The 22309-nt window shown below is 48.4% G+C and overlaps 1 protein-coding gene across 3 annotated transcripts in view; it reads right to left on the bottom strand.

Moving 5' to 3' along the window:
• Positions 1-8254: 8254 nt before the first annotated feature.
• The window catches only part of PIK3R5 (phosphoinositide-3-kinase regulatory subunit 5), a 66085-nt gene continuing 52030 nt past the window's right edge, over positions 8255-22309 (bottom strand). For 2 of the 3 annotated variants that reach the window (XM_044453931.1, XM_044453932.1), the window contains exons 8-19: positions 22069-22225; positions 21870-21953; positions 20088-20835; positions 18892-19048; positions 17959-18084; positions 16747-16875; positions 15369-15462; positions 14449-14525; positions 14118-14211; positions 12091-12173; positions 11827-11939; positions 8255-11095 (exon numbers count right to left, since the gene is read on the bottom strand). In XM_044453931.1, the coding sequence (XP_044309866.1) occupies positions 10948-11095; positions 11827-11939; positions 12091-12173; positions 14118-14211; positions 14449-14525; positions 15369-15462; positions 16747-16875; positions 17959-18084; positions 18892-19048; positions 20088-20835; positions 21870-21953; positions 22069-22225 (2010 nt within the window). In that variant the 3' untranslated portion in view covers positions 8255-10947. The remainder of the gene's footprint in view (positions 11096-11826; positions 11940-12090; positions 12174-14117; positions 14212-14448; positions 14526-15368; positions 15463-16746; positions 16876-17958; positions 18085-18891; positions 19049-20087; positions 20836-21869; positions 21954-22068; positions 22226-22309) is intronic. The other variant, XM_044453933.1, reaches the window with a different exon arrangement.

The raw sequence follows: 22309 nt of genomic DNA, 5'->3' as shown, positions 1-22309 counted from the left end.
TCCCTAGGTCTACCCAGATATGCTGGACATTGAATCTGGGACAAAGGTGCCACTGAGCCACAGCCCCTCCAATCGCTCTGTGACAAAAAAGGAGAATACAGCATAGTTGTATATGTTGTCTTGAGTGCCTCTAGGGCCTAGAAGTAGGAGTCTAGGCCATGGTAGGAGAAGAAGCACAATACATAAAATTCAGTAAAGGGGACTGATCCCGGTGAATCTCCATGCCAACATCTGTTGCAATCTCTAAAGCCATTCCAGTTTCCAAATTCCAGCCATCACTACTGCTCCGACTGAGCTGAAAGAGCCAATCTGGCCCCCAAGGACCTTTGTCCATGGCTGCTGTTGAGTTCCTCAGACGCTCACTTCAGTCCCTGCTCTGGTCCGAGTGGGGCTCTGTGTCAGCTCGTTCAGATTGCCAGACTTATTTCACTCCCCAGTAGCCTGTCTTGGCTTGCTCAACAGGGAAATGTTCAGTGGAATATATTTCAGTCACATTGCACAGCAAAGTGCACAGGCAACAGGATCTCATACAGGATGATCTAAATCCTGGCCGGCTCAGATGTTTACCAGAAACACTTCCCTGCAGACGCCAGGCCGGAAGTTTTCAAGAGGACACTTGCAGTGGCATGAGGTTGGATTGATCCCAAAAGCTAAACAAAGGATTAAGCAGATAATTTGGGCAGAAGACTAAAAAATGCTCAATACTGCTGCAATTAATTCACACTGGAGATGCTGAGCCAAAGGACTGGCCCAGGATTTCAGCTCATAGGCGCATACATATCAATTAGACACAAGTTCAGTTCTGTTTCTACTGAAAGCAGCCTCCCTTGTCTCTCTCCAGAATTGGAGCTGTGGTCCAGAGAATCTAGTGCTCTACCTGTGACACTGGTCATTGCCAAGTATTTTTGAAGGAAGGGCAAATAGAACAACACTCAGTTGCAATTTAAAACCCTGAAAATGAGCAAACTGAAGCACACCTCCCTCTGCATGAAACTAAGCTGTTGGTCATAGCTAACAGGTGCTGGATTGCACCCAGTGACTGAGTTCAGACAACTCACATTCAAGGACTGAGTATGTTCTTGCCGAACTATGGGGTTATCATGTTATTTGAACTCAGCTGCACTAATAAGTTGGTGGCTTCTTAACCACCAACAATCAGTGAAGCGAACGCACAGTTTGTAACAATGGTTTGTTGTCTTGGCTGGGTTCAGACAACATAGTAATTCACATTTCAGAAACAACCCATGGTTTAACTACAGCATACACTATACCCATACTCAACCCGAGTCTGAATTAATGTGTTGTCTGGGCCCATTGTGTTGGGAACACTTCTGGCATTGAGAAATCAAAGTTAAAGAACAAAGGTATTTTCTTAAAAAGGCTTGATTTTCCACTTAATCTAGAACGTGTCCCTTTCCTTCAGATGGCCCAGTTATAAATATATTGCATCTGAGACTCCCCAGTCAACCCAGCCAAGGCTAACAGATAGACGCTTGAAGAGGCTTTGATGGCTTTCCTAAACTGGTGGATTTGAAGCATCAGCACTAGAGACTGAGCAAGTAGGAGCCAGTGTACTATAGTGGCTAGAGGGTTGGCCTGGGATCCAGGAGATCCGAGTTCTAGTCGCCACTCAGCCACAAAGCTCACTGGGTGACTTTGAGCCAGTCACTGACTCCAGCCTAACCTACCTCACAGGGTTGTTGTGAGGAAGATTGCGAAGAGGAGGAGGAGGAGGATTATGTAAGCTGCCTTGAGTTCCTGGAAGAAAAAAGGTGAGATATAAATATAAATACATTAAACTTTAGTTGTGCTGGTTTGGGGGAGACCCAGGGATGACCTGGAGTTCCAGGGGTATGTGTGATAGCGGTTGTGCTCAAACATTTGTTGTTTCCACAGAACCTGCCTTTTAGGGTAAAGTAGAGGAGATTCATGCCTCCCCCTCGAGGGAGGGAAATGCCAGCAGGAGGAGGAAGTGGATCCAGGAGGTGGCAGTAAAACTTCCTCTTTCCACGTTGTGATTCCCCGGCTCTATATCACACCCCCACACCCCAGCTACTAATTGCTTAATGGGGAAAGCATAACTTTGAATGGGGTCGTGTTTTTTATTCATATCCTCCCTTTCTACCAAAACCTGCTTTATTTTCAACTGAGTTTTAAAACTCTTGCCAAACTTATTTTTTAAAGTCCAGTGAGTTTACAAAACTGCAAGGGATCGTTGTGCCTTCAATAATCAAAGCCTTTTAATTGAAGCACCACCTTTCTAATATTTTAAGAAGCTGAGTAAGTATGTGCAGTGCATCTGGGGTTGTGCACATACATGGGATCGTTCCATTCAGACATGTTATGGTAGAGCCTCTTCCAGAGGCGGACCAGGAGGGACCAGTGCCTGTTACAGCCAAACCATGCAAGGTCTGGTTGCTTACCTGCAACTGTTCTTCCAGGGTTATCTGTGCATTCACCTGTATGGGCTCTGCATGCATGTGTGGAGCCTGTTTGGGAAGATTCCAAAGCTAATTAATTACTATTGAGTGGGAGCCCCTCCCCTGGCACCCCTTGGCATGAGGAAGGGGCTTTCTCCTCATCCTCAGCTCTGAAGCTGTGAGATTGCCACTGTGGCCCCTTGTCTGGAGGAGGAGATCACCAGGGGTCCATGCGAGTTTAGAGAGGGCACTTGGCAGCCATAGAGCAACACCAGAGAGGGGAAGGGGGCAGGTTTGTGCGAGTGCACAGATGACCACTCAAAGAACAACAGTTAAAGGTAAGCAACCGGTCCTTCTTCTTCGTGCTGCATCACACCTATGGGCAACTGGCAAGCTCAGCTCATGGAGGCGGGTGCTGTGCTACCAGAGGATCGAAGACAGGACTGCCCTGCTGAAGGCACAGTCCACCCGTCCTTAGCATCGAGGGGACAGAGCTTGACCAGGCCGCAGCCTTGCAGAGGTTGGGCAGGGACACCCCAGCAGAGAGAGCTGTGGACGTGGCCGTCACTCGTGTGGAGTGGGTGTGTACTGGTCCAGAAGGCTGGAGTCCAGCCAGTTCATAGGTGAAGGAGAATGGGTTTATGGCTCGATTTGCTAGTCTTTGTGTGGAGACAAGGAGCCCTTTGCTTGTGCCACAATTGTTTTATTGTTTCATTGGTTGTCGTTATTGGTTATATTGTGTTTATTTTCCTCCTGTTCCTATTTATATGGTTGTTTTATATTGTATTTTAATTCTATTATGTTCTAGGGTTTGCTTGATATTGTTATGTGTGTGTGTGTGTTGCGTTGGGAGTCACCCAAAGAGCCTCTGGCTATGGGGCGGCGTACAAATACAATTAATTAATTAATGCCAATGGAGACCCACAGTGAGCATTGGAAGGGTTTGGGTCTAGATTTCTAGAAGGCTGGGACCCTTCAGAAGTTGAGGGAATGGAGTGCTGTCTCTTTCAGGTCCGATGGTGCCAGGAAGAAGGCTGGCAGGACTATGTCCTCACTGAGGCGGAAAGCAGAAACCACCTCGGGAAGAAAAGAAGGGTTGGGACAGAGTAACACCTTGTCCTTGTGGAAGACAACATATGGATTGTTGGACCAGAGGGTGACCGTGTTGCTGGAGTGGTGGGCCAAAGTGATGGGCATTAGGAAGGCAGTCTTCCACAGCCGATGCAAGTCAGTGGTGGCCATGGGCTCAAAGGGCTTCCTTGTGAGGGCTTGGAGGGCTACAGACAGGCTCCAAGCCAGTGTAGGAGGTCGGATTGTGGGACAAGGGTCTTGAGGCTACTAAGAAATAGCTGAGTGAGTGGGCAAGAGGAGGTGGAGGACCCCTACTCCACATGGAAGGTGGAGATGACAGTCGCATATGCAGAGATGGAGGCTGTCTTGAGGCCCGGTTGGAAGAGAGAGTTCGGGAAAGGACTCATGGAAGAAAGGTAAGCATGGGAGGAGCGGAGAAGCAACTTCCTAATGCACCCATAATGGGAGTCAAAGAAGAACTGAGGATGAGGTGGGAGCCCTGCAGGCAAGGGTGTGCCCAGGGGTGGGGCTTCTATCAAACAGTAATTGACTTTGGAATCTTCCTGAACAAGCTGCACGCATGCACACGGAGCTCATGTGTGTGATGCACAGAGACCATGAATAAAAATGTCTGGCTCTGGATCTCCCTGCGTCTTTCAGTGCCAGCCCTACTTCAACCCATCCATGTGGTTCAGCTCTTGGAGGCCCGGTGGTGTGGTCTACATTTGCATTAGCTTTCCGAACGTCAGCCCACAACCCAGGCACATCCGAAGTAGCTGCCATCCCACCATATTGTTCTTCTTTAGATGTCAGAAGGCGTTAGACTCACTCTCAAAAGCTCTTGGATTTCTTGGATCCAGGAGTTTTTGTTTTCAACTGCTAGCTTATGAAGATGGTTGCTCTCTGTGTGTGCCAGCACAACCCTCAAAAGAAAATCTTGTTGTATTTAATGGTGCTTACTGCATCCTTTAAGATTGGCAGTCTAAGTCCCTGTCTATGATTAACCAGACTTCTGTTTCCTTAAAAAAGTAAGTCTGTGATGATGCATGACATTGCATTCTAGGTTAGATGTGCCAGAGGGAATGGCGCATCTGTGCAGCATAAGGAATTCAGTATGTCCTCCACACAGGGTAATTTGAACCCTGTAGGGAGGTCCAGTGTGCAGAAGCAGGTGGAACAAGCAAGGATTTCGCCTTTCAGAAACAAAGTATAACAATACACCCTTTATTTGAAGAATGCTAAGAGCAGGCAGGATCTAAACAAGCGACTTGAAATCATTTCCTTAAAGGGAAAAAAATAGGGTTAGCAATGTTGGCTCCGCCACAGGAAAAACATGGGTCTTCCTGAATATGCTGCCAGATTACTACAGCTGAAGAAGTTTTCCACACAGGTTAAAAACATTCCAGCAAAGTGAAATTGGCAGAGATACTACATTGTAGACAGCTGCGAAATGGTCTGTGGGGCAGCTCATGGATAGCTGGTACCTCAGCTAGAAAGTCCAAGATGGGATCAGCCCTCTCCCCCAATTATTGTAAGCCGTCCGGGGACGATTTTCGTATAGGATGGGGTAGAAATATTTTAAATACAATAATACATAAATAATGTCTCAATTGCTTTAATGAGAAGACCTCCAAATCTGCCTTACCATTTATTTATTTATTTACTTACTTACTTATTTATTTATTAAAACATTTTTATGCCGCCCCATTCGCCGAAGCCTCGGGGCGGCTTACAACAATAAATAAAAGTAATTATAATATAAATTACAATAAATATAAACATTAAAAATCCAAAAAATACAATATAAAATAAGCCGCCCTGGCCAGAGAAGATCAAATAATACTAACAGTTAAAATGCCGCTTAAATAAAAAGGTCTTCGCCTGGCGCCGAAAAGCTAATAATGACAGCGCCAGGCGGACCTCTCTGGGGAGCGCATTCTATAACTTAGGCGCCACCGCAGAGAAAGCCCTCCTCCGAGTAGCCACCCTCCTAATTTCTTTCACAGAGGGTTCCCGGAGAAGGGCCTCTCCCGCTGATCTCAAGGGGCGGCTGGGCATATATGGATGTAAGCGCTCCTTCAGGTAACCAGGACCCAAGCCTTATTGAAGTATCTTCCTCTCTGCACCCTGCCTCCCTGTTGTCTATATTCTTTTTACTTCTCCCTGGTTCTCATTTGTGCAAAATGACAGTCTGCATCCCCACTAATGTTGGGTGTCTTTTGCCCTTCTGCAAGCAAGTACAAATTGACATGGGGTAAATCTTAGGGCTGATACGCCATGCCCCCCATTCCACCCCAACAAATGGGAATTGGAAAATGAATGCTGTTCAGATGCCACCAGCTGGCCATGCATTAGAATGGGTACCAGCTGTGGAAAATATGACGCACAGGCTTCATCACACGCAATAACCATAGTTGTTTGGCCAAAATGAGCACTTGCATTCTATCCAGGTGGATAAAAATTAAAGACAACCTGCATAACGTTCAAGCTGTCCGGGATACTTTCTTTTTTAACCTCAGAGACCATCTAGTCTGATTAAGTGTTCTGGAGAACTGAAAAGCTTGTAATTTTTGATGGAGTTTAGGGTTGCCCTGACTACAGTATAGCTGAACAATGGGCTTGGGATTTTTTCTCTCTCATGGATTAGTATAGTTCCTTGAGCGCATCAGTCTTTAGACAAAACTGGGGAACATGCTATGAAAGCCACTGTGGTATAGTGGTTACAGCGTTGGCCTGGGACCTGGGAGATCCGAGATCTAGACCCTACTCACCCACAAAGCTCACTGGGCAACTTTGGGTCAGTCACCAATTTTCAGCCTGACCTACCTAACAAGGTTGTTGTGAGGACAAAATGATCACCATGTAAAGCTCCCTTGAGTTCCTTGAAGGAGAAAAAGTGAGATCAAGGCAATCATAAAAACCAACACACTGAGAGCCAGTGTGGTGTAGTGGTTAAGAGCATGGGACTGGGACTCAGACGACCTGGGTTCTAGTCCCCGCTCGGCCATGGAGCCAACTGGGTGACTTTGGGCCAGTCACAGACTCTCAGCCCAACCTACCTCACAGGGTTGTTGTTGTGGGGATAAGATGGAGGAGAATGATGTAAGCTGACTTGAGCCCTTTGTAGGAAAAAGGCAGGATATAAATCCAAAAATAAATAAAAAATAAATAAAAACATGGGTTATTTGGTTAACTCTTCATGCAGAACAGGAACGTCTGCGAGAGCCAGGTAATGTGCCAGGATGAGCTAAATTCATGGGTTCAACTCTAGCAGGAGCAAGCCTTATTCCGACCTCAATCCCCCACTGTAAGAATTAGTGGGAATACCATAAAGCTCTTTCATGCCCTCCAATGTGTTAAACATTATAATCTTTCCCTGGGAACTTTGTTCTTCCTGGGCCTAAGACATATTAAGCTGCTTTATTTGGCCAGGCATTTGGAGTCCAAAGGTGAGAATGGCGGGCAGGTTCAGTATTTTGGAAATTTATTATGCATGACCCGTCGGGGCAGGATGTGACATGGTAACTGGTTTGAGAAAAGCTTACTCAGCCTGAGCCTTTGGGCAAGGTACTTAACCCTACTCTGCAGGATACAAACGAACTCACATAACAGAGTCGGCAGCACTGTCCAGTTATGGAAAAGCCTGTGGTTTATGCCAGAAGCCTTTTAATCCAAGCATCCTATTTTACTGAGTGGAACACCTCAACAAAAATATAGACGGCTGCAGTAAAGGTAAAGGTAAAGCTCATCATTGTTTTGCAGGAAGAGTGCCTGTGTTTGTACTGTGGAGCTGGTTGTTATAAATTACGTCCTATTGCACAGGCTCCATGCGGCTTCTTCCCCTGAAAGCCTCTGTGATGCAGTAGTTAAGAACATGGCCTTGGGACTCGGGAGATCCGGGTTCTAGTCCCTACTCAGCCATGGGGCTCACGGGGTGACTCTGGGCCAGTGACAGACTCTCAGCCCAGCCTACCCACAGGGTTGTTTGTGTGTGGATGAGATTGAAAGGAGGAAGAGAATTAGGTAAGCAAGCTGCCTTGCGTTGCTTGGGAGAGGAAAAAAAAGGCAGTAGTCCCATTATTAAATGATACATAAAAGTGGGTCTAACTTCAGTGCCATTCATTACAATGGGACTACTCTAGGCAGGGACTAACAATGGATGAAATCCTATGTATTTTTCCACTTTGTAATTTTCATTCCCTTGGTTTTGTTTCATCCTTACCACATTTATATCCTAAATTGCCTCTGAGAAGCTCCAGGTAACATCATTGGCTCTCTGGCAGCCCCAGTTTTATCCTTACAACAAGCTCTGAGATAGGTTAGGATGAGTCCTGGCTGAGGTCACCCAGCGAGCCCAGAGGTTCAGTGGGGATTTGAACCTGGGTCTCACTAGTTCTTGGCCAACACTATCACACCAGACTGGTTCTTTATTAGTGGCCAAAAACATTCTCCCATCCAGCTGCATCCTTCACCCAGCATTTTTAAGGGTCCAGGGGAGGGGAGATTCTGCATCCACAAAGCAGGTACACACCATAACAACTGGAAAGCACACTTGTGCTTGTGGGGAGGGATGCTTTACATTGATTCCACGTACATAGTTCCAGGGCACCATCCAATGGCTAGATTAAGCGGCAGGTTTCTGTTTATGGCTGCCTAGACCCCTCAGTACAGTAAAGAGCAGCCTGAACTTTAGATCCACACATGAAACTATTTAAGAGGGGTGCCACAACCGGGATAACACACACAAATGTACCGAGTCATGATTTAGGAAAATGCTGCTTTATTTTACAAATAAATTTATGATTTCCATCAAAATACATCTTAACAATATTCTATAAAATTAGGTCATTGAAATTTACATGGCACAAATTTATGTACAGCTTAACTCAAGGAGATGGCTCTTGCTTGTGTTAAAAAGCTTTACACATAAAGCGATCCTATCTCAACCGAACGTTGGCTTGGGGGACAGAAACCCCATGTGCACACCTTTTTCTCACCTGCAACAGCCTAATGTGGCAGCTCTTGACAAGAGCAGTGCCTCCTGCTGCCTTGCAGCCAAACTCCTGGTCTAAGGCACATGGATGATCCTGAGAGTACAAGTGTAAGACCATTATGATTCCAACTTGAACCAGAAGCAAATGGCTTCTTTAGCCAAGGAAGGAATGAGCGGGATTCTAACAACACACAGACATACAAAGTGGTTAAATCATCTCTTGGTGCATCTCATGGTTTGTATCTGAAAGCAAATTCTAGGGAAATTTTTGGGATTACATCTTTCCCCAGTTCCTTGCCAAGCAATTTCCTAATACTTTAACTACTGGTAGATGGTTTCAGTAAGCTACATTGCACTGGATCCCCCCTGAGAACAAGCTAAAGCAAGACACGTTTTGACTTTGCAAAGGAAAAGCTTCTGAAACTATTACCTGAGTAAAACAGATGTGTGTTTTCAACAAGTTATCACATTGTAGGTTAAAAAGTTGAATGAAAAAATGGAAGATGACTGTTGCTATAGAGTTCATACACACATACCTGGGTTTTTTCTTTCCACATTTCCTGGACACACACACATTCCCAACTGGGAGTTCAAAATGCTATTTTGGTTCACCCTTCCCACCCTAAATAATGAGTTCTTCAGATGTGCATTCTTTGCTCAAAACAAGCATCCTTTCCTCAAAACAATCAAACAGTATATTTTCCAGTTTAAAATCTCAGCTCAAGTAAAAGGGTGCTATCTACAGACTTCATCTGGGCACAGCTGTTTTTCTCCGGAAACAAGCAATATAGGTCCACTAGAAGAAGAGGAGTCATGTTTGCTCTTTTTCAATTCTGAATTGTGGCTTCCCTAGCTGCCACTTACAACAACCATTAATTCAGACTTTGATTGTCTTGACACAGTCCTACACACACCACTCGAACGTGCAACTCTCAAGGCACACTACACAGCAACCTATGTTCTCCTGAACCTAAATTACTATTGTACAAGAACTGCTGTTGCAATTTAGAATGTGCATAAAAGCAAGTATAAATATTCAGCCTCAGATTAATTGCACAATTGCATTATAAACAGTGATGGATCTGCTAAGTTTGGAGATGGCCAGGCCTGCAGGACAGGGCAAGCTGGTGCCTTCCAGATGTTTTGAATTACAGTTCCTATCATCCTTGACCTTGGCCATGTGCCTGGACTACTTCTGGAAGGCCCTAATCTGATGATCCCAATTTTGGGGACTATAGGACCTCACCTTTTCCTCCAGGTGTGGGGCCTGCTGGTCAGGCAGGGGCTACCTATAAGCCCTAGTGACTGAGGGCATCTGACAGAGGCTGCAGTTTGAGTAGGTAAAGGGGGAGATTTAGAGTCTGCAAGACTTATTTGGGGGGGTTATATTTTTCACCCACAAAGCAAAGTGACAGAGTTGCCTTGGTGCAATTCATGCCAAAGCATTGCTGTCACAGTGCAATTGCTGTCACAGTGCAATTTAGACATTGTGCTGTGACAATGACGTGCCGGTGGTCAGCAACCACTCAAACCCGTCCAGTCCTGTGAAGGGGAACGTGAAGGCCTCACAGGTGCAGAGACTCCCACAGAGGGACAGTCCCAGCCAACCAACACAGCTTGGCTAATAGTGTTGCGTCACTGCAGGCTTTCAGAAGTAGAAGTAGTCGGGTCTCTCTAATATTTAGCGCCCAGTTATACCATCCCACAGAGAATGTTTTGCTTTTCACCATTTGCTGCTCCAATCTGCCCTTCCATTTCAGCCAGTGCGTGCAGGTGCTTACTCAGGAGTGTGGGTCAAATGGAGCAGGATAGCCCCTTCCTCCCAGTTTTCTAACCTCCAGTTCTCAGGACACTGAACTGAAAGCCTGAGCTTCAGGCAATTTCATCAAGATAAAATTTTAGAAGTCAGGGTGCAAAAATGAAGCAAGCCCAGCAATGTGTGAATTGTAGCAAACCATCAGCACCCAATCTCCTTTTGGCTCTGATCATCGTAAGAGGTCAGCCTCTGCTGATTTGGTTGAGTGTGTCAGATGAGAAATACCACTCCAATCAAGAATATCCAGAAATCCCTGTTTCAAAGGTAGTGGAGAAAACAGCATTTCATCTGGAACTCAGCACTTTTGCACAAACTGGCCAGTTCAAGGCTTCTCGCCGCTGCCTCGCATTTCTCTCCCCATCTTTCATGCCTACATCTGCCATCACTCACTCTCAGCAGCCACTCATGAGGAAAATACAGGCCGGGGTGCTGGTCTTATTCTTTCCCATGAGAAAAGCCCTTCCATTCTGGGAGCATCAAGTCTTGTTTCTTAGGTCTGGGAGGACTGTCCTGCATTGATCCTGCTGAAGCTAAGCTGTGCAGTGGGTGGAACGGAGAAACACACACCATGGCTTTCCTCTTCCAGACAAGGTGCCTTGCTCCACAGGGCACTTGGAAGTCACTTCAGTCCATCCTTTCATGCCTCCCTATTGCAGTGTCCCACTGAAGGTGGTGATGGGCAAACACAGAAGAGAGCAGAAATCAGAGGAATCTTGGGGAGAGAGAAGGGGAATGGACTTTCCCCCACTGCGTGGCTCCCGGACCTTGGGCTTGTAACATGCAGAGATTTGACACCTGTGAAAACAGCACAATGTTGAGATCAGACCAGAGGAGTTTGTTCTGAACCAAACACTTAAGCCACCCAGAGAGAAGTAAAACCTGGAGAAACCTAATAGTGACTGGCATGTGCTCGACAGGCTGCCCCGCCCTGCCTGTTCACAAACCAAATATGTAGACCGTAAAGGGCTAGCCATCCTGAGCAGAAAAGAAGGTCTCAGAACCACCTGACCCTTCTTGCTCTACTGGATCCTGGTGGGAAGGATCGCATTAGTCACCTGCTCTGGCCAAGGGTAGGCTCAGCAGAGGTCCATGGTCACATAAAGCCATACATAGTTGACATTCAGGTAGGAGTTAATAGGGACAACAGCAGTAATTTCAAAACACTTTTGGTGGTAGATGTGGCATCACAGATGTCTTCAGACTGCATTCTCAAATTTGGGATATTCCAGCCTTAATGCTCTCCAGATATTTTGGGCTTAAACTCCAGCAGCTCCAGCTAGCTTGGCCAATGGTCAGGAATGCTGGTACTTGCTATCTAAACCATGAGGGGTTTGAACCAAGATTGCTTTCCATGTAAGCAGAGGCGCTGCCTTAATCTAAGGGCCCTGGAATTACACAAAGAGATTCAGGCCTCATTGAATAAACCTTAATTCAGGAGACTTGCATTTTGCACCTCCGCCCCCATCGCTCACCCCAGTAAAGAAGGTGATTACAACTACAGGTAGATGCTGGCCTCTCTCTCCTACCTGGTGACACTCTGCAGAATCTTCCTCTCATCCTGGTCCAGGCACACAGCAAAGGAACAGTTGACCCCAATGATCTGCACTTTGTCCACGTTCATCTGGGACACACTGATCTGCTGCAAGAGAAACATGCCCGAGTCATGTCATTCACTGGTGGCAGAAGGGTGGGGAGGTTCATCAATACTGAAGCATCCTTGCTCCATCCCCACAATAGTAGGGGAGTAGGGCAAGTGCCTCCACAGATGGGGGAGCCATGAGCCTGTTTACCTGATTGAAACTCTTCTTAGACTTAGAGCTTTGCCTCTTGGTTACCTCTGTTGCAGTTAGGGTCAAACATTCTGTCTTTGAACCTGAAACAAAAGGGGGGAAGAACGTTACTAGTAAGTTGTATCTCAAAGGCAGGGTGGGAAGAAGATCGATCCCCAGTTGTTTTGGATTTCAGCTCCTTGCCAGTACGGCCAATGGCCAGGATTGCTGAGTCTTAAAGTTCAAAATATCTGCTCCCTCCTGTACTAGAATAACACATGTACCATTGCTTCCCATATTAAAATTTGAATGTGTATCTGCTACACACAAGCCATATTGAAAGGTCAAGAAGATGTCTACAAAAGGAGTAGTAATCATGCCCCATGCCTGCAGTTTCTGAAGTGCTGTCCTACTCTTTTTATTTCTAAGATTTCAAATTTTTCCATTTCTGCCATTCTTCCTTTCTCTGCGCCAGCCACAGTACTAAATTCTTCCCAGTTCATTTATTATCTGTTAGATGCCTTAACTCCAAACCCTTTTTCCTGCTCCAGAATTTCGGGTAAGACTGGGAGGCACTCATTCCTGCCAGACTTCAATTCACTAGAGCGTTTTAAATCTGGACGGCTGCTATTGAACCTTTAAGAATGGAATATGGCTCCCTACAGTGACTTGTGCAGAATCATGGAAATTCAAACCTGTCATTAACGTGGGGTGGGGGATACAGGCAGAACACAAGCTTTCATCATGTTCTAGAAACAGATTGGAAAAACAAGGTGGGAGAGGAGAGAGGGAACTGGGTGGGGACTACGGTAATAAACAGACAGGACTTCTTTGCTGTTCCGAAGTTTCTTTAGTGGTACATTATATGACGACTTAGGAGACAGCCTTCTTTGTGGTGGCACCCCAGGTATGGAACACCCTTCGCACAGAGGTGCGACCAGCACATACATCATTCTTATTTGTGGTACCAAGTCAAAATCTGCTTTTTTGCTCAGGCATTTGAACCTGGTCTATTAAGTTGGTTGATGTGAACTGTCTGTTTTATGCTTTAATTTGTATTGTTGCAGTTCGTGTTTTATTGTATATGGTATTTTCATTTTTAAAATACACTGTGCATACTGGCCTGGTATTGTAAAATGAAGAGTGGCATAAAAGCACTTAATAAAATAGTAAATAAATAATTGCTATTGCTTTCTATGATTCCTAACACCCCAAAACACCTTGCAAAAATGCTATGCTGTTCTATAAGAATCAGCTGGTAAATTGCAGTCCAACTCAACTGGAGGGCAACAGGTTGGGGAAGGCTGTCCTTTAAATAGAGAATTGCAGGATTTCAGATTGTGAGCAAATTGTTTAACGTGCTAAAAATAGGATTTCCTTAGAGAAATGGGCCGTTGCCAACGCCAGGCCCCTGCACAAGGCCGGCCAGTCTTCCCGCAGCATTAGGATCTTCTCTCAAAAGCCAGAGAAGTGCGGCACCTAGTGGCCAAAAGCACTACTGCTTCCAGCAGGCCAGCGTGCTCCAGAGCCAGCTGCCTCAACATGACCCCGAGGGAAAGGAGGAAAAGCATTTGCTTCCTAGCAGGGATAGGAAGCCTTTGGCCCTCTCGATGTCTTTAGGATGCAGTTTCTATCATCCCTTACTACTGGCCATGCTGAGTGGGGCTAATGGGAGACAGAGTCCAAAACAGCTGGAGGATAGCCAAGCTGGGGGAAGGCTGTCCTGTGCCTTGCCCAGCCTACAGCACTTCTGTTCCAAGGTTGCCCTTTCCTATTCTCCATCTCCAGGCTGAACCACCCGTAGAATATGCAGCTGTGCATGCAAGAATGCACAACATTTGCGTGCACACACAAACAAGTGAACGGGAAGCACAGAAAGCCCTGAACGCCCCACGTCCCTCCTTGGAAGCCAGCTGCGTTGCCTCAGCTGAGGCTCTCCAAATGGTCTGCCTCCTATCCCTGGGCCAGGAGAAGGTGGCCAGAGCTGCCCCTGACCCCCCCCCCCCACAGCAACACCTCCCAATCCACTCCAAGGAGTCAGGACTCACCCAGCTCTTCTTGCCTCTTACAGGCTTTGCTCAGGATGATGGATGTGCAGACTTTCTCAACATCGTTCCAGCGGCTCCTTCCGCTGACTGCTCTCTGCAGGGATCAGAGATGGATTATGCTCCAGTCTGGGGAAGAATCCCTCCCATTTCAAGGAACTCAAGTGGAACCGCTGTTTGCAGCTCCAGCTCTGATTAAAGAGAGGTCTCTAAGAGGGTCCCCCAGAGCACGAGCGCCCCATTCTCACATTGCCCCCCTTCAGTGTGCTCTCCTCCAGCTCCCCAGCAGCTCTTCCCCTCCAGTACTGGAGACAATCTGCCTCTTCGAAATTACCTTGCTGTAGGCAATCTGTAGTGTTAGTGGGATTGCTTCTCTGTCTCCATCAATGCCCAGCCGTTTGCTCCCGGGACCTGCACACACACACAAAAGAAGAGGAGGAGATGACAGAGTCTGTAACTGTGGCATAGTCTTGAAATCCCTGGACATTATATACAAGTGCAATGGAGAAGGCGGATGTGGCATGAGAGGATCTGCAGTAATTCCTCAGCAGCGAGGCATAAACACAACTGGACAAACAGAGGTGCAAGTCAGCCACTGGAAGGCGGGCTCTTCTGTCAGTACTGTGCTCTCCCCATGCATTAGGCAAGCTGCCACCCAGGACTGCTGATGTTTCCCTTGAGGGGAGGGATGTTAAGACACTGATCCTGTGACTTTTTCAGGGCTGTCTGAGAAAGTCGGAGGCAGCACCTCCCTCTCTGAAACACTGCCTGAAAGGCGAGGATCAGACTTGCATGCCCATTTTCCCCAGTTTGCTGCATGTGGCTCAGTGGCTGGGAGAGACAGGGTGGGAAAGCCTTTGGATTCTGCAGCCGCTGTGAGCTTGTTCTCTTTCCTCAGCGGGAGGAAATGGTGGCAGGGGAAGCAGCATGTGCTCAGATGTGGAAGAAGGCCAATATTTCGAGTTGCTTGATGTCCATCCCTGCCACCTCATTTGCAAAGCGTCGTACATATTGCATCTGTCTTCTCTATGAAATGTAAAGGTGCCAAATCCTTGTGGCCTGTTAACTGAAGAGCCCACCAGATCATGCTGCTTCTCTGAGTCATCAGTGCAGCTTCCTTCCAGTGGGTGAGGATTTGGGTTTTCGCCTGCCCTCCACTGTTTCCACTGAAACTGAGCATCCCACCAGGCGCAGTAAAGGAGACAACAGGGGCACACATGGAACCTGCTTTAGCGTGCTAGTTCAAGTGCCTACCTGAGGCTTTGATGGCCCGTGTGGCTGCTGAGTGGCCCAGCTCTAGGGAGTGGATAAAGATCTCTGTCCTTGACTCTCCCCCCATGAAGGTGAGCTGTGGAATTCAGGAAATAGGTCATTTTTGCATTGACTTGAGAGGCAAGATACTCAACACTCTATAAAGCGCCGCCTCCTCCTTGGGTCCACTGTAATAGTCCACCCAGACTCATATCCTGGTCACGTAGTCAAATTAGCTGCCAGGAAGGAGGAACCCAGCAGCATCTTGCGTACAGGTAGCACCATCCCTGCACAGAGACCCAGGGAGAAGTGAGCAGCAGGCAGCTAGCAGTGTGCTCGCAATGGTGCAATTTACACCCGTCAGCTATTGTGTCCATGTGTGATGTCCAGGCCCTGCCCCCATCCTCACTTTCCAGTTCACAGTAACCACAGCCCAGCCACCATCCAGTGGGACTGCCTGTAACCTTCCAGACTCAGAGGGGTATAGGCATGCGATGGATAGTGGGAGGAGGGTGAAGACAAGGATTGCCTTTGTGCTTCCCTCGCCTTCTAAAGCACCTCGATGGCCAGGTTGGGCATCTAAGACTTTTAGCAATGCTCACGAGGAGGAGGGGCTGAGGCCCTGTCAGGATCCCAGCAGAAACTCACGCCTTCCTCTCCCTACGCCACCACGGTTCCAAAGTCAGCGCCGTGGCCAGTGCAGAAAGAGCCATGCTGGCTGCAAGGTGGAGGGAGGGCACTCTGAATTCAGATCCCCAGTGCCAAACCTCAGAGCACTTTTCCAGGGTCGCAGCTGGGCCTCCATCTAAACAGTGGCTAGCAGCCATAGGCTTGCATGCATCGTCATTATATCTGAATCAGGCAAATTGTGAGCTCCAAAGACCACAGACAGATTCCGAATCAGAAAGAACCATGTTTCCAAGTTCCTAATTTTGGTTTGGAAACAAGTTATGGTTTTGCCCAAAGCAAGAGAGAGAACTGAAGTACATGAATCTGAAACTATAATTCAGCAATGATGTCTGAACTGGGTCTTCTGTCTAACAAAAGACAATTGTTTTCCACTAGGTCCTGTGTTAATTACATTGAATACTCAGGGTAGGAAGACTTCCAATAAATAACATCTGGAGTAGCCATGAAGGTGAAGATGCAAATGGGACCAGTGTTGTCTGACCCCATGTTTCCAGCCCCCTAGATCCACCAAACATGGTAAGTATCAAGCAACAGCAGTGGCCAGCTCTCAGAGGACCACCTTGGGTAACCCACCCTGGCCAAACAGAAAACAAAGCATGGGTGCTTCTCTCTTGCAGAGATTCAGGGAGTCAACATTTCACTGCTTGGCCAATTGCACGAGGATGCTGGAAAGAGTCCTGGCCATGCTCACCTCAGCCTGGTAGACCTGGAGCAGTACCGGCAGAGTAGCAAAGCGGCAGTAGTAAAGAACCATATCAGCGAGGATGGAAAGTTTCCCTGCCGATTCCTCCAAGAGCTCCCCCTCGGGCTTGGCAGATTGCTATGGAAAGAGCAAGAAGTGAGCATCCTTCTCATTCACACACATCCCCAAGACAGGATCCCTGGGGGATCCAGAGGCAGTCCTGGCATGTTATCTGCCTGCAGCACCTGCTCTGAAAACCCTGCTCCAGGAAACACCTGCTTCTAGGTTCTGGAAGGGCAGCTCCCAAGGACACGAAAATGCTCACATCCCTCACCAGCCCTCCACTGGTGAGCTGGGGCCTAAGGGGACTACACACTGCAGTCCGAGGAAAATGGCAGAACTGTACATCCAAATAGCTAGTACATTTGAAGTTAGTCAACAAAATTGATGCAACACAAGGTGTGACTTGAATCAAGTGCATGCAGTTACTGTTTCCATGGGGAGCCAATTCCAAAGCAATTGCCAGCAAGTCCAGTAGCTTTGCATTCACTGGCTAGAGTAAGGGAGAACCTTGTCCTAGCCAGTGAACCTCAGACTGAGGGGCCAAAGCTGGCCCTCCTGGAGTCTCCAGAGGCCTCTTTCCCCTCCCTTGGCCCCTCCCTCATCCCCCCAACCACCAATTACATCATGGATCTCCCGCATTTGTGCAGTCCCCCCATTATAAAATGTAGAAATGCCCCTCCCCGGGCCTAGCTGAGTATGATCACTGAGATACAATATTCTGGTGGGGAAATAAATGTTGGTCCCAGACTCCTCAGTTCCACCTGTTTGCTTTTACCTGCCCTCCCCTGGAATGTGGCCCTGGACAGAGCACCTGCAGACAAGAGCACATCAGCGTCTTACTGATCCAAGTACCGCTGACCCATTTTTCCTTGTCCCACAATGCTTAAAAAGTACAATAGAAGACTGACGGAAAGGACCTACACTGTCCCCGAGGGGTGCGAGTCCCTCTTCTCTGCCTGCTGCTTGCCTTAGCGTCAGGCATGGGATCCCCTGGAAACAGCTTCCCTCAGTGGTCTCAATGTGCAGTGGAGCAATGCACACTTGACTCCTTCCCAGCCCAAAGGAATAGCAGATAAGGAAGCGCACCAGAATGCATGCAAGCATATGGGACACGGCTGCAAGGGGAGAGTGCTGCTGCTCTGGAGAGGAAGGACATACCTGGCACAGAATGTTTGTGGGAAAGTTCATTAGCCCCAGAACATTGCGCTCGTACCACGGATCCAGCATGCCTATGTACACTGAGATGTCATTCGTGCTGCTCTCCTTCCCTGCCAAAGTGGGATCCTGAAATCAAAGAAACACAGCTAGAGATTCTGCTATCGGGGACAGCCGGATCATCCTAGACCTCTCCCTAGCAAGCAAGTGCCCAGGTGACAGCCCAGCAGCCAGGGAGAGCCAAGCTGAAACTACTGCAGTGCAGCGGATGCCCTCTCGGAGCTGACACACACAAGCCACTGTCCATGCCTCACGCAGCAGCTCAGGGCACCGCAGCAGTTCACTCAGATGCGATGGAAGCGTCCAGGAAGCCCAGGCTCTCACAGAGGGCCACCCTATTTCAGTTCCCTGGCTGTACAGCAGCGATACTCAGAGGGCTGTTGTGAGGATGACCAAATGCCGGGTTGGCCTGCCAGAGGTAGTGCCGTAGAAAGGCTCTCAGAGAAGTGAGCAGGTGCCAGGATGTGCCCACATAGACCTGTGGCCTCACCACCAGCCTTATCCCGCCCTTCCTGTCATCCCAGAGTGGCAGGCGCAAAGAAGCAGGCGTGGCTTGGTCAGCAGTAGCTTCTCCTGTCGCACGCACACCTGTTCGTCTCCCTTTAGCTCTGCGGCCACCAGAGGCCAGAGCAGATAGAGGCAGCATCCATTCAGATGTTCATTTACATCAGCTGCATTCTGGGACAGCAAGCATCACCCCAGTCTAGGGAGATGAACAGCCCATGAGCAAGCCAGGTTCTCCCACGCAGCACTGGAACTCAAGAAGCTTCCTTCCACATGGCCTCTCCACAGAGAGCAAACCAGCACTCATGACAGCCAGAGCTGCAAAGCTGACCCCACACAGGAGAACAAGTTGTGTTCCACAGCCACACCTACCACTGATCCAGAGATGCGGGAATGAGACTCTCCTGGAGGAGGAAGAGGAGGAAGGTAGGTCAGGGCAGATGAGGTAGAACCATTCCTCTTCACGGGGACATAGTAAAACTTCAGTCTGAAGTACCGTGTCAGCCAGGGGCAGCTGCTTTCTTGTGCTCTGCAGTGACAGAAGAAGAGGGGGTGCATGAAGAGATGCTGGGGGAGCCCACGCTGCCGTGGCTTTCTAGCAGCCATCGAGAGGTGGAAAGGAGAGATGCAATATTGCGGTGCGGCCTTTTGCAGCCTGGTGGGCTCCAGGTATTTTGGATATCAACTCCCACTGCAATCTCAGAAGCTGTCCTGCAAAACATCTAGATGGCTCCAGGTTGGGAAGGCTGCTGCAGTCAGACATTCCATGCACCAGGAATGGAGAACCTCCAGCCATCAGCCCTCTCTTCTTTGGGATCCTCTGGGGGCAGGACATGGCCTGTAAGCCCCATCCCTTGAAGGAACCCTCCCCACACCGTGGAGAATTTCTTGGTTTCACTAGAGAGGGTAGAATAGAATGGCAAGGCCTGATTATGTCAGTCTCTTGGCTACTCTTCGGTTCAGTTCACTCGACTGGTCCCCTAATTGTTCTTGGTCCCCAAATTCACTTGATACCCGTTAGAAACAGCAGCAAGCCAGCTATGCAGAAGTCCAGGCTGACACAGCCATCTCTGACTCCACACGGAGGACTCAGCTGGCACTAGGAGAGGCCCCTCTTCCCAACAGGGGCAGCATCCCACTTCACCACGCAAACCCCCCAGTGACTCCCAGCCCCTCTCCACGCTGAGACAGACACAGAGCCCAGGCCCCCCAACATGCAGACAGGCCAGAGTGGAGGAGCCACCCCCACGGAAGTCATCTGGCCCGCAGAGAGTCTGGTGGGGCAAGCTGGTCCCCCAGCCCAGTAATGCTCTGTATCCCTGCTCCACACTGAGCCCATTTCAGAGTTCCCCCTTTATCAACGTGCATTGGCATAAACAGATAACAGCCTATGAGAGCAGGGAAGAATGCCATGCCAAAGCCCGGGAGAACCTCCCTGCAGGCTCCCTGGTCCAGAGGAAGGACAGGCAGCCCAAGGGGTCGGAGGAGGCAGGCGCCTGCAAGCTGCCAGAAGCAGGAGCTGGGCAGAGAGAGAAGGGCCCCGGAGCCATCAGCTGCCTCCCACTCACTTCAGATTGCTGTACGCTCGGGCCACCTTCCCCAGGATGCGGTCGGAACCAAAGACAACCACGCGCAGCATTGGAATCTTGGTATCCTCATCGCAGCTCAGGAGGGGCCTGCGCTGGACGCAGGTGCCCCGCGGCACAGGGTTCTGCAAAAGTGTGGCACTCAGCACATGCTGTGGCAGAGACTTGGCCCGGCGGGAGCGTGTGGGGATGCGGTTCTTGGCTACCGGGTTGCACAGGCTTTCGGCCCGGCGCAGAGGCAGTGACAGTGAGGCCACCTCCGAAGCGTCCCGCAGCTCTCTGCCCAGAATGAGCTGGCTCTTGCTCTTGAATAGCTTGCAGATCCTGCTGCTCAGCCGGTGCCGGTGTCGGGGGGACACCTTCTCTTCCTTTGGGTCCAGGTGGCCCCCCAGTTCAAGAGAGCCATCATCACTGTCCTCCACATAGCCGCTGTCCACACAGTCATTCAGGCTAGAAACAAAAGACTTCAAGGACTTCTTAGAGGCCAGCGAGAGCTCAGAGTCTTTGGAAAGAGCAGAGAGGACTGACTGTGAGTCACGGGTGCCGCCTTCCCACAGTGCTGAATACATGTGGTCTCTGGACACGGAGGCGAGGGTGGAAAGCAGAGCGCCTTTTTCTGAAAAGCAACTGTTGACCTCCTCCTCCTCCTCCTCCTCTTCCTCCTCCTCATCTTCCAAAACCACTGGCTTTGGGTAGTCCCCTTCTTTCTCTATTACCTCACTCAGGATGTCTGTGAGAAGGAGAGAGATGCAAGATTAGGGATGCAAGAGGAAAGTTGGCCCACTTAAAAGGTCCTTCCCCACCCCAGCGCCCTTCAGATACGTCAGACTACGAATCCCATCGTGGCCAGGTCTGCTGCTTTAAAGGCACAGTCATACTGGAGATGGCTCCACACCAGGCCTACAGTATCACCAGACCAGCCTTGGGTTTGAAGAAGTAGGGTCTACGGTCTTGCTGCATTTGAACCAAAACTTAAGAGATCTCCCTGTCTTGATTATATGATTTCTTACTTGACAGGAAAATGGAAGATGAACAGGTTAAGGAAACTATGATAACAAGGGCACAAAATTTTGGATATAATATTGAACTAGAAAAGTGGCAAAAGCTATGGGAGAGAAATATTAAGGCAACATTAGCAATTTCGTATAAAGAAAACTTATATAAAATGTTTTATAGATGGTATCTGTCACCAAATCGATTAGCTAAGATGTTTCCAAATATGTCAAATGGATGTTGGAAATGTAAACATAAATTGGGTACTTTTTACCCTATGTGGAGGACTTGCGACAATGTGAAAAAGTATTGGATTAAAATACATAAATGGCTCGAGGAAATGTTGCAAAAATCCTTAGCTTTTAAACCTGAAGTTTTTTTTATTAGGCATTATACCGGAAGACATTAGCAAACAAGAAATGTATTTGATGTTACATGTCATCACCGCAGCGAGAATTGCATTCGCGCAACACTGGAAAAGTGAGGAATTACCCACCGATGAACTGATTCTAAAAAAGATTTTGGACTGTGCAGAAATGGATAGAAATGGATAAAAAAATATGAGTAGGGGGCTGACCCAGTACATCTGATGTATTTGATGATTGATGTCTTTACTGTTAGTTTAAAAATCTTAATAAAATCTATTAAAAAAAAAAGAGATCTCCCTGTCTCCCCTGAGCACACAAAAAAGGTGCTCAACTGTGGATGGACATCCATAAAGGCACCGAGAGGCACCTCCCAGAATTGAGTCCTTTTGTGCTTTAAGCTTACCGAAATTGTCTTTATCCCACCGGTACGTGTAGCAACGGGCAACGGGAATGGGGATCAGGTGCAGCTTACTTGGCTGGGCTTGCCCTGAGGAGATAAATAAGGGCGTTAAGAGGGAAACGGGCTCTTCCCGGATGGAGAGAGCACTGATATCCTGCCACAGGTGCACTCCCACAAGCAGAAACTGCCTTGCCTTCCGCACCTATGATTTCCGGCAGCCCTGCTGCCTTTGCAATCCCCAGCAGGACTGACTCCAGTTGCTCCCTGGCCACAGCAGGGTCATCGCTGGTCAGAGCTGCCCTCTCCTGGGCTTCTGTGGTGCTGGCAAATATCTCCAGGAGCTCTTCCACAGGCTTCATCTAGAGAGAGAGAGAGAGAGAGAGAGTGAGAGAGAGTGAGAGAGAGAGAGAGAGAGAGAGAGAGAGAGAGAGAGAGAGAGAGAG

This window comes from Varanus komodoensis, unplaced genomic scaffold, assembly GCF_004798865.1.
Source record: "Varanus komodoensis strain SLA01 unplaced genomic scaffold, ASM479886v1 scaffold7_1, whole genome shotgun sequence".
Taxonomy (NCBI): domain Eukaryota; kingdom Metazoa; phylum Chordata; class Lepidosauria; order Squamata; family Varanidae; genus Varanus; species Varanus komodoensis.
The sequence above is the reverse complement of the archived record's forward strand: the minus strand, read 5'-3'. Positions and strand labels throughout refer to the sequence as shown.